Source organism: Nerophis lumbriciformis, linkage group LG39 (assembly GCF_033978685.3).
Source record: "Nerophis lumbriciformis linkage group LG39, RoL_Nlum_v2.1, whole genome shotgun sequence".
Classification (NCBI taxonomy): Eukaryota; Metazoa; Chordata; class Actinopteri; order Syngnathiformes; family Syngnathidae; genus Nerophis; species Nerophis lumbriciformis.
In genome coordinates this window covers 11,672,501-11,685,256 of record NC_084586.2, presented here as the reverse complement: position 1 = coordinate 11,685,256, position 12,756 = coordinate 11,672,501, and the positions used below count along the sequence as shown (strand labels likewise).

Sequence of the window (12,756 nt, the reverse complement as noted above, 5' to 3'; positions counted from 1 at the left end):
TATTCTGTCTCTGGTGGTTTTTCAACTCAGCTTTAAGTGTCGGAAAGAACTTGGGAGCGAATTGTGACTTGAATTCCCTGGGAGGAACAACTGGTCCAAAACGCAACAGTAGTTATACTCCGTAATAAATTAACCCATTAGTTTAGTGCTTTTTTTCAGATTACCGTATTTTTCGGAGTATAAGTCGCACCAGAGTATAAGTCGCACCTGCCGAAAATGCATAATAAAGAAGGAAAAAAACATATATAAATCGCACTGGAGCCCGGCCAAACTATGAAAAAAACTGCGACTTATAGTCCGAAAAATACGGTAGATGATGTTTCTGGGGAGATTTGTTTTTGGCAGACTAAATTATATTTTTGAGGGAGGGTGTTAAAATGTTATTTGGTGGGCTAAATGACATTTTTAGGGGGACAAAATGTTTTTTTGGAAGGGTGACTAGGTTATGTTTTTAGAGACCAGATACAATTTTTTGGGTGAGGAAATGACGTTTTTGGATGACTCGATGAAGTTTTGGGGGGCACTTTATCGCGTTTTTGGGGGCGGCTACAATATATTTTTGAGAGGACAAATTTGTTTTTGTGGGGGGTGACAAGATTACCGTATTTTCTGGACCATAGGGTGCACCGGATTATAAGGCGCACTGCCAATGAGCGGATCTTTTCAGGTCTTTCTTCATACAAAAAGCGCATTAAAGAGGTCATATTATGATTTTCTTTTTTCTAAATGTAAAACACTTCCTTGTGGTCTACATAACATGTAATGGTGGTTCTGTGGTCAAAATGTTGCATAGATGATGTTTTATAGATCATCTTCAAGCCGCTTTCTGACAGTCGCTTCAGGATGTGCCATTTTGTGGGCGGTCTTATTTACGTGGCTCACCTTCGACAGCTTCTTCTCTTTGTTGTAGCGGTGTAGCGTGCAAGGACGGGAGTGGAAGAAGTGTCAAAAGATGGAGCTAATTGTTTTAATGACATTCAGACTTTACTTCAATCAGTAACGGAGCAGCATCTCCTCATCCGTGGCTCACTAGTGCAACAACAACGTCGTAAATGTGTCCCGTGAAAAACCGTGCGACCGGAACTCTCTAAAAACTAAAGTTCCTTGGGTGAATAATATAAACTCACTACACCGGTATGTTTTAGCGTTTCCATAGCGAGATATAAGTTAGGACTTTACGCTACTTTATATTAGAAATGGCAACAGCGGAGGATGAATGTCCCATAACAAGAAGATAGAGAAAAAGAAGAAGCTTATCGACTACAACATCGGCACGAACTACAGTGGCAGACGTGCGCAAATTTTCAGGACTTATGCAGATCTTAAATACACATCAGCAGGTACCAGAAGGTAAGAAAAGTTGTTTTTGCATAATATTGCGAAACAAAACGCCAGATAATGTGTCTGCGAATGGATGCCATTTTGCGGTCCTTGTACACACACCATAGTAATACTTGTATCTCTGACTATGGTAGCCGTAACGAGCCGACAATCCATCAAGCGGTGCGGCTTCAAAGTCATACTAAAACATTTTGACAGATTTTTGAGTGCCGTGTGTATCGTTCTTTATTTTCAATGGAAATGTTGGTGTTGTTTACTGGCGTCATATTGCAGTCTACACGTATCTCTTATGTGTGACTGCCATCTACTGGTCACACTTATCATTACACCATGTACCAAATAAAATTGCTTCGAGGTCGGTAACCACAAACAGAATTATTCTGTACATTAGGCGTACCGGGTTATAAGGCGCACTGTACATTTTTGAGAAAATTAAAGGATTTTATGTGCGCTTTATAGTCTGAAAAATACGGCATGTTTTCGGGAGGCTGGATGGCGTTTTTGGGGGCAATGGATGTTCTTTTGGCAGACTAGATAATGTTTTAGGGGTATTAGAATGTTTTACGGAGGATGTATTATATATTTGGGGGGACACATTTATGTTTTTTTGAGAACTGAATGTAGTTTTTTGCAGGACTAGATTATATTTTTGATGTGGACTAGGTTATGTTTTAAAGACTAAATGAAGTTTTTGGGGGACCAGATGTTTTTGGTGGACTATATGATGTTTTTTGGGGGGGGATTAGATGTTTTAGCAGACTAGACTATGATTTTGGATGGAACAGGTGATGTTTTTTCGGAGAAAGACGACATATTTTGGGGGACTAATGGTTTTTGGAGGACTATATTATGTTTTTCGGGCCCTTGATGACATTTTTTGGGGGGGATAGATAATGATTTTGGGGGGCCTCGATGATTTTTTATTTTTTTTGCAGGACTAGATTATATTTTTGATGGGGACTAGGTAATGTTTTAAAGACTAAATGAAGTTTTTGGTGGACTATATGATGTTTTTTGGGGGGGGGATTAGATGTTTTAGCAGACTAGACTATGGTTTTGGGGGAACAGGTGATGTTTTTTTGGAGAAAGACGACACATTTTGGGGGACTAATGGTTTTTGGAGGACTAGATTATGTTTTTTGGGGCCTTGATGACATTTTTGGGGGGGATAATGACTTTGGGGGGCCTCGATAATTTTTTATTTTTTTTGCAGTACTAGATTATATTTTTGATGGGGACTAGGTTATGTTTTAAAGACTAAATGAAGTTTTTGGTGGACTATATGATTTTTTTGGGGGGGGATTAGATGTTTTAGCAGACTAGACTATGGTTTTGGGGGAACAGGTGTTGTTTTTTCGGAGAAAAACGACATATTTTGGGGGACTAATGGTTTTTGGAGGACTAGATTGTGTTTTTTGGGGCCTTGATGACAATTTTTTGGTGGATAGATAATAATTTTGGGGGGCTTTGATGAGTTTATTTTTTTTTTTGCAGGACTAGATTATATTTTTGATGGGGACTAGGTTATGTTTCAAAGACTAAATTAAGTTTTTGGGGGACCAGATGTTTTTGGTGGACTATATGATGTTTTTTTGGGGGGATTAGATGTTTTAGCAGACTAGACTGTGGTTTTGGGGGAACAGGTGATGTTTTTTCGGAGAAGGACGGCACATTTTGGGGGACTAATGGTTTTTGGAGGACTAGATTATGTTTTTTGGGGCCTTAATTATATTTTTTGGGGGATAGATAATAATTTTGGGGGGCCTCGATGATTTTTTTTTTTTTTTTTGCAGGACTAGATTATATTTTTGATGGGGACTAGGTTATGTTTTAAAGACTAAATGAAGTTTTTGATGGACTATATGATGTTTTTTGGGGGGATTAGATGTTTTAGCAGACTAGACTATGGTTTTGGGGGAACAGGTGATGTTTTTTGGAGAAAGACGACACATTTTGGGGGACTAATGGTTTTTGGAGGACTAGATTATGTTTTTCGGGGCCTTGATGACATTTTTTGGGGGGATAGATAATAATTTTGGGGGGCCTCGATGATTTTTTTTTTTTTTTTTTTTGCAGGACTAGATTATATTTTTGATGGGGACTAGGTTATGTTTCAAAGACTAAATTAAGTTTTTGGGGTACCAGATGTTTTTGGTGGACTATATGATGTTTTTTGGGGGGGGATTAGATGTTTTAGCAGACTAGACTATGATTTTGGATGGAACAGGTGATGTTTTTTCAGAGAAAGACGACATATTTTGGGGGACTAATGGTTTTTGGATGACTATATTAGGTTTTTCGGGGCCTTGATGACATTTTTTGGGGGGATAGATATTGATTTTGGGGGTCTAGATGATTTTTTTTTTTTTTTTTGCAGGACTAGATTATATTTTTGATGGGGACTAGGTTATGTTTTAAAGACTAAATGAAGTTTTTGGTGGACTATATGATGTTTTTTTTGGGGGGGGGGGATTAAATGTTTTAGCAGACTAGACTATGGTTTTGGGGGAACAGGTGATGTTTTTTCGGAGAAAGACGACATATTTTGGGGGACTAATGGTATTTGGAGGACTATATTATGTTTTTCGGGGCCTTGATGACATTTTTTGGGAGGATAGATAATAATTTTGGGGGGCCTCGATGATTTTTTTTGTTGTTGTTTTTTTTGCAGGACTAGATTATATTTTTGATGGGGACTAGGTTATGTTTCAAAGACTAAATTACGTTTTTGGGGCACCAGATGTTTTTGGTGGACTATATGATGTTTTTTTGGGGGGATTAGATGTTTTAGCAGACTAGACTATGGTTTTTGGGGAACAGGTTATTTCGGAGAAAGACGACACATTTTGGGGGACTAATGGTTTTTGGAGGACTAGATTATGTTTTTCGGGGCCTTAATGATATTTTTTGGGGGATGGATAATAATTTTGGGGGGCCTCGATGATTTTTTTTTTTTTTTTTGCAGGACGAGATTATATTTTTGATGGGGACGAGGTTATGTTTCAAAGACTAAATTAAGTTTTTGGGGCACCAGATGTTTTTGGTGGACTATATGATGTTTTTTGGGGGGGGGATTAGATGTTTTAGCAGACTAGACTATGGTTTTGGGGGAACAGGTGATGTTTTTTCGGAGAAAGACGACACATTTTGGGGGACTAATGGTTTTTGGAGGACTATGTTAGGTTTTTCGGGGCCTTGATGACATTTTTTCGGGGGATAGATAATGATTTTGGGGGGCCTCGATGATTTTTTTTTTTTTTTGCAGGACTAGATTATATTTTTGATGGGGACTAGGTTATGTTTTAAAGACTAAAGGAAGTTTTTGGTGGACTATATGATGTTTTTTGGGGGGGGTTTAGATGTTTTAGCAGACTAGACTATGGTTTTGGGGGAACAGGTGATGTTTTTTCAGAGAAAGACGACACATTTTGGGGGACTAATGGTTTTTGAGGACTATATTAGGTTTTTCAGGGCCTTGATGACATTTTTGGGGGGGATAGATAATGATTTTGGGGGGCCTCGATTATTTTTTTTTGTTTTTTTTGCAGGACTAGATTATATTTTTGATGGGGACTAGGTTATGTTTTAACGACTAAATGAAGTTTTTGGTGGACTATATGATGTTTTTTGGGGGGGATTAGATGTTTTAGCAGACTAGACTATGGTTTTGGGGGAACAGGTGATGTTTTTTTGGAGAAAGACGAGACATTTTGGGGGACTAGATTATGTTTTTCGGGGCCTTGATGGACTTTTTTGGGGTGATAGATAATGATTTTGGGGGGCCTCGATTATTATTATTTTTTTGCAGGACTAGATTATATTTTTGATGGGGACTAGGTTATGTTTCAAAGACTAAATTAAGTTTTGGGGGCACCAGATGTTTTTGGTGGACTATATGATGTTTTTTGGGGGGATTAGATGTTTTAGCAAACTAGACTATGGTTTTGGGGGAACAGGTGATGTTTTTTCGGAGAAAGACGACACATTTTGGGGGACTAATGGTTTTTGGAGGACTAGATTATGTTCTTCGGGGCCTTGATGACATTTTTTGGGGGGATAGATAATAATTTTGGGGGGCCTCGATGAATTTTTTTTTTTTTGCAGGACTAGATTATATTTTTGTTGGGGACTAGGTTATGTTTTAAAGACTAAATGAAGTTTTTGGGGGACCAGATGTTTTTGATGGACTATATGATGTTTTTTGGGGGAGGATTAGATGTTTTAGCAGACTAGACTATGGTTTTGGGGGAACAGGTGATGTTTTTTCCGAGAAAAACGACACATTTTGGGGGACTAATGGTTTTTGGAGGACTAGATTGTGTTTTTTGGGGCCCTGATGACATTTTTTTGGGGGATAGATAATGATTTTGGGGGGCCTCGATAACGTTTTTTTTTTTTTTGCAGGACTAGATTATATTTTTGATGGGGACTAGGTTATGTTTTAAAGACTAAATGAAGTTTTTGGGGGACCAGATGTTTTTGATGGACTATATGATGTTTTTTGGGGGGGATTAGATGTTTTAGCAGACTAGACTATGGTTTTGGGGGAACAGGTGATGTTTTTTCGGAGAAAAACGACACATTTTGGGGGACTAATGGTTTTTGGGGCCCTGATGACATTTTTTGGGGGGATAGATAATGATTTTGGGGGGCCTCGATAACTTTTTTTTTTTTTTTGCAGGACTAGATTATATTTTTGATGGGGACTAGGTTATGTTTCAAAGACTAAATGAAGTTTTTGGGGCACCAGATGTTTTTGGTGGACTATATGATGTTTTTGGGGGGGATTAGATGTTTTAGCAGACTAGACTATGGTTTTGGGGGAACAGGTGATGTTTTTTCAGAGAAAGACGACACATTTTGGGGGACTTATGGTTTTTGGAGGACTAGATTATGTTTTTTGGGGCCCTGATGACATTTTTTGGGAGGATAGATAATAATTTTGGGGGGGCTAGATGATTTTTATTTTTTTTGCAGGACTAGATTATATTTTTGATTTTTGGGGGTTTAATGGTTTTTGGAGGACTAGATTGTGTTCTTCGGGGCCTTGATGACATTTTTGGGGGGGATAGATAATGATGTTGGGGGGCCTAGATGATTTTTGGGTGGGAAGATTCTATTTTTGGGGGGACAAAAACATTTGTGGGGTTTACATTATGTTTTAGACACCAGATTAAGTGGCATTAAATGATGTTTTTGGAGACCAGATGTATTATGGGGGACTGAAGCCAAATTGGGAACATGAAGACAAACGGAGAGATGAAAAGAAGACGTGAAAAGTACCGTCTCTGAGAGTATGACGGCCTCAGCAGGCTGCAGATGGATCTCGGTGGTCTTCATCTCCTTGTCGAAGATCTCCTGGTGTTTGCTGTTCCTCTTCTCCTTCTTCTTGTCCCGCCGCTCCCGCTCGGGCTCGTCGCGGTCCAGCTTGTCCTGAGACTTGGTGTGCAGCTTCTTTGGCAGGAGGGGCTCCAGGGCGAAGCTGAGGACAGAAACCAGTCAGAGATGCCACTCTTTTAATGGGAATTATGGAAATGTTAGCTGCCCCAATAATGACAGCGGGTGTTACCCGTCTGAGCCGGGCCTGGAGGGGGAGTTGTCTGAAGAGGCGGAGGTGACCGACGCCACAGAGAGCGGCCTCTGAGAGGAGGGCATGGTGAAGGAGCGCACCATGGAGTGTGGCCGAGACCCTCGACGTTCATCTGCTGGTGGCTGTGAAAAAAAAACACCCAAAAAATGCTAGAAAGTAGTGATGGGTCCGGCAACACCGATGCATCGAGCTCATAGAGCAAAACCCTGTGTCGGTGCGCGTACCGCTTTTAGAAAGTCACGTGACCGATCATGAGCTGTTTTGGTCACGTGACCGATACGCGAACTGTGTCGCACTGGCGCCTCCTCTGTGCCCTGTGAGCGTGTCTTTTCTACAGCCGGAGAAATAATAACTAAGAGAAATCGTCTAAAATGTAATACGTCGGAAAAACTTTTTTTTTTTTTTTAATAAAAATGTGTAAAAAAATAAATTAAAAAAATTCCCAGTCCACAATCATCCACAACACGTTCTCTTAGATTTCCATGTTATGATACATGTTCACATTATTTATTGACTGTATCTAAAAAAGATAAAAATATATTTTTATTTAAATGAAGATATGAAATAATCCTAAATGAAATACAATGACTTGGTTTATATTATTGTATATACTAGGGCAGGGGTCACCAACGCGGTGCCCGCGGTCACCAGGTAGCCCGTAAAGACCAGATGAGTCGCCCACTGGCCTGTTCTAAAAATAGCTCAAAGAGCAGCACTTACCAGTGAGCTGCCTCTATTTTTTAAATTGTATTTATTTACTAGCAAGCTGGTCTCACTTTGCTCGACATTTTTAATTCTAAAAGAGACAAAACTCAAATAGAATTTGAAAATCCGAGAAAATATTTTAAAGACTTGGTCTTCACTTGGAATAAGCGGTAGAAAATGGATGGATGGATGGGTCTTCACTTGTTTAAATAAATTCATTTATTTTTTACTTTGCTTCTTATTACTTTTAGAAATACAATTTTAGAGAAAAAATACAACCTTAAAAATGATTAAAAATATACCTTTTCACCTTTTAAATTTCTTCCTCTTCTTTCCTGACAATTTAAATCAATGTTCAAGTAAATTTATTTATTTTTTTATTGTAAAGAATAATAAATATTTTAGCCTCTGGTTTTTCAACGAAGAATATTTGTGAAATATTTCTTCAAACTTACTATGATTAAAATTCAAAAAAATTATTCTGGCAAATCTAGAAAATCTGTAGAATCAAATTTAAATCTCATTTCAAAGTATTTTGAATTTCTTTTAAAATTTTTCTTCTGGAAAATCTAGAACAAATACTGATTTGTCTTTGTTAGAAATATAGCTTGGTCCAATTTGTTAAATATTCTAACAAAGTGCAGATTGGATTTTAACCAATTTAAAACATGTCATCACAATTCTAAAATTTATCTTAATCAAGAAAAATTACTAATGATGTTCCATAAATTCTTTTTTTTATTTTTTCAAAAAGATTCAAATTAGCTAGTTTTTCTCTTCTTTTTGTCGGTTGAATTTTGAATTTTAAAGAGTCGAAATTGAAGATAAACTACGTTTCAAAATTTTATTTTAATTTTTTTTGTGTTTTCTCCTCTTTTAAACCGTTCAATTAAGTGTTTTGTTTCATCATTTATTCTCTACAAAAAACCTTCCGTAAAAGGAAAAAAAAATACACGACGGAATGACAGACAGAAATACCCATTTTTTTATATATATACATTTATTTATTTAGCTATTCTTGTTTAAATCACACTTACGTGTAACTTACAAATGACAATATATTTATTTATTTAAGTGTGTATCAAACTGGTAGCCCTTCGCATTAATCAGTACCCAAGAAGTAGTTTTTGGTTTCAAAAAGGTTGGTGACCCCTGTACTAGGGCATAAAATCAGTGTCAGTTGAGTCGGTCCATAGGTTGCCTGTAGGGATTTTTAATGTCCAGCAGATGTCAGTATTTAGTGACACAGTATCAATACAGTTTTGCAATGTGTCGAAACGCTTCATGACGCCTCATCAACCCATCACTACTAGAAAATCTTTTAAAAAATTATTACAAATTATTACATCACTTTTCTCTTCAGTATTTAGTATGTTTTTATTTACAAATTTACATCAAAGCCTTCTTATAAGGTTTGCAGTTTGATTCAGTCACCTTCAAAAAAAGGAAAAGCACATTTTTATTCATTATTTTATCTATTTATACACGCCACCCTGGAGAACATGAAGAGACGCTTTGAAGAGTCTAAATTTAGTCAGCGCTGACTGTCAGCGACTTTACATAAGCACGTTAGCAGCTGGAAATAAATCATTTGGGGGGAAAAAAAGGCAGTGGAAAAATATTTGGAAAAAAAAAAAATCAAAATATGTAAACAATTAGAAAGATACACTGCAAAAACTGAAATCTAAGTAAGATGAAATATCTCAAATAAGGGTGATATTTGCTTATTTTCTGTCTGATAAGATAATTCTTCTCACTAAGCAGATTTTATGTTAGAGTGTTTTACTTGTTTTAAGGGTTTTGGTCCTAAATGATCTCAGTAAGATATTACAGCTTGTTGCTGAGATGTTATGACCTATATTGAGTAAAACATGCAGTGGTTCTTAACCTGGGTTCGATGGAACCCTAGGGGTTCGGTGAGTCGGCCTCAGGGGTTTGGCGGAAGTCAAGACACACCCGACTCATCGTGTGAATAAAAACTTCTCCCTATCGGCGTATTACGGATACGACAACAGCAGAAGTCAGACTGATTCGCAGGTGTGTAGTTTGTTGTGAGTTTATGCACTGTGTTGGTTTTGTTCTTTGAACAAGGTGATGTTCATGCACGAATCATTTTGTGCACCAGTATAAAAACATGGTAACACTTTAGTATGGGGAACATATTCACCATTAATTAGTTGCTTATTAACCTGCAAAATAGTAACATATTGGCTCTTAACTAGTCATTATTAAGTACTTGTTAATGCCTTATTCAGCATGGCCTTATTATAACCCTAACCCTAACCCTAACCAAATAACTCTAAATTAAGTCTTTGTTACTTAGAATATGTTCCCCATACTAAAGTGTTACCAAAAAACATATAACTTTGTCTTGAATTTTTCACTAAAGAAGGGTTCGGTAAATGTGCACATGAAACTGGTGGGGTTTGATACCTCCAACAAGGTTAAGAACCACTGAGATAATGTCACTAGCATTTACTTAATTTAAGAATATTTTTCAACATATTGAAAAAAAAGTTCTCTTTTTTTTCTACCAAGAAAAATGCACTTGTTATTAGTGAGAATATACTTATTTTAAGCTATTTTTGGGTTCATTGAGGTTAGCTAATTTTACTTGTTTTGGAAAGTCTTGACAAGCCAAATTTTCTTGTTCTATTGGCAGATAATTTTGCTTAGTTCAAATAAAATACCCCTTATTTTTGTATTTATTTTTTTCTTGTTTTTGAACACTGACTTTTTGCAGTGTGGGAACACAGCACTCAAAAGCACCTCAGTGAAACATTATCTCTGTAAAGACAATAGCACTGCACTGCAAAAAGTCAGTGTTGAAAAACAAGAAAAAAAATATACTACAATTAGGGGTATTTTATTTGAACTAAGCAAAATTAGCTGCCAATAGAACAAGACAATATGGCATGTCAAGACTTTCCAAAACAAGTAAAATTAGCTAACTTCAATGAACCCAAAAAGTATCTTAAAATAAGTATATTCTCACTAATAACAAGTGCACTTTTCTTGGTAGGAAAAAAGAGAGACTTTTTTGCTTAATATGTTGAAAAATATTCTTCAATTAAGTAAATGCTAGTGCCATTATCTTGACATAATGATATGCGCTCGGCATTACATTTCTTGAAACCAGCAAACTTATACTAAAAACTAGTTTATTGTTCTTAATGGAAAGAAAACAAGGCTACCGCTTGTTACTCTCGGGGTCTCCTAGCCGCTCAGGCAAATCATATTGTCTAAAAATGCATTTTTCCATGGATAACATGACATCATCGCGCCAAGTGCGTGCTCTTTCAGTCAATTATTGTGCATATATACAGCCCGGCCCCCGGCCAAATTTTTTTTTATTGTACTTTTGAAGAATTTATCTGAATGTGCATGAACTATTTATGTTCAAAATTGTTTGAAATTTCAAATGTTTAAATATTAGCTGTCAGTTTACTGTACTGTGCCAACTGTACTACTATATGAGTACGTATTTTCTATTGTTTCATTGAAAATAAAACAGCAAAATCCATTTGGCTGTCATCTGTTTTAATTATCAGACAACAATTGTGTCAAAATCATGATTTTTTTTTTTCTCCATGCTTGAAGTAAGAAAATATTACTTAAAAAAAGTAGTTTTATACTTGTGAGTGTTGATGACACAGCTTTGCAACAGTTGATATTCTAGTTTCAAGCATGTTTTACTCAATATAGGTCATCAAATCTCAGCAACAAGCTGTAATATCTTACTGAGATCATTTAGGACCAAAACACTCAAAACAAGTAAAACACTCTAACATAAAATCTGCTTAGTGAGAAGAATTATCTTATCAGACAGAAAATAAGCAAATATCACCCTTATTTGAGATATTTCATCTTACTTGGATTTCAGTTTTTGCAGTGTGGGAATAATACTAATAATATTACTAATAATAGTGTAAAAAGATGGCCTTACCAGAGTCTTGACTCCGTATTGTTTCTCCACCTTCTCTCGCAGTTGCTTAAAGCAGGCCTCCAAGCGGTCGTGGAAAGGCCTCAGGGCCTCGGTGACTTTCTCCCCGTGGATGCGGACGCCTTCGGCAAGGTGCGGGATCTGGAGCGGGTGGAAGACAAGTGTGAGGGAAAACATTTGTCCGAGACATGCAGACTCAAAAAGGCGGTGAGCGATGCTGCAAACAAGTCATTACAGGCTAACTTTGCTAAAAAAAAAGCCTGCGCGTCGTCCCCGTGGGGGGACTGCCTGGCGCTGGAGAGATTCTCTTCCACAAGGCGGGCAGAAATCAGAAGAGAAGAATCCCTCGTCCCGCTGGCTGTTTGCCATCTTTGGACGGACTAATTGTCCCCACAAGAGTCGCGTGTGCTGCCTGTTTGTTTGTTTGTTTGTTTCCCATGGTAACTATGAAAAATAAAAATCCTGTAGAGTCTTGCTGTTAAAAAGCAGCAAACAAACAAAGCAGCTTGTGCCTTTTATAAACAAGAATACATGGTTGTAGACCACCACTACGTATCCCATTCTGATTAGGGATGGGTACTGAATCTGGTACTTTTTTTGGCACCGACCTAATACTGGTCACGCGCCGATTCACGTAAAATTAAACGGTGCTATGTTACGGTACCTGGGTTGCGCCTGATGTCACACTCTTCACCACTTGCTGATCACTCCAGCAGCACTGAGAGCGGACTCAGCCAAACTACCTCTAAGCAATGTTGCAATATTCAATGCCGACTCAAAAAAAGGCTCCAAAGTAAGTAAAGTAAAGTTCCACTTTCCTAAACATGCGCAGGCTCGATACTAATATACAAACCCCGTTTCCATATGAGTTGGGAAATTGTGTTAGATGTAAATATAAACGGAATACAATGATTTGCAAATCCTTTTCAACCCATATTCATTTGAATATGCTACAAAGACAACATATTTGATGTTCAAACTCATAAACTTTTTTTTTTTTTTTTGCAAATAATAATTTGCTGCAACACGTGACAAAGTAGTAGGGAAAGGGCATGTTCACCACTGTGTTACATCACCTTTTCTTTTAACAACACTCAGTAAACGATTGGGAACTGAGGAAACTAATTGTTTAAGCTTTGAAAGTCGAATTCTTTCCCATTCTTGTTTTATGTAGAGC

At 37.3% G+C, this 12,756-nt stretch overlaps 1 protein-coding gene across 1 annotated transcript in view; it reads right to left on the bottom strand.

Annotated features, from left to right (window-relative positions):
- Positions 1-12,756, bottom strand: part of dock1 (dedicator of cytokinesis 1) — a 533,069-nt gene that overhangs the window by 12,439 nt on the left and 507,874 nt on the right. Inside the window, exons 47-49 of the mRNA XM_061931733.1 lie at positions 11,583-11,720; positions 6,911-7,053; positions 6,625-6,823 (exon numbers count right to left, since the gene is read on the bottom strand). Of these exons, the coding sequence (XP_061787717.1) occupies positions 6,625-6,823; positions 6,911-7,053; positions 11,583-11,720 (480 nt within the window). The remainder of the gene's footprint in view (positions 1-6,624; positions 6,824-6,910; positions 7,054-11,582; positions 11,721-12,756) is intronic.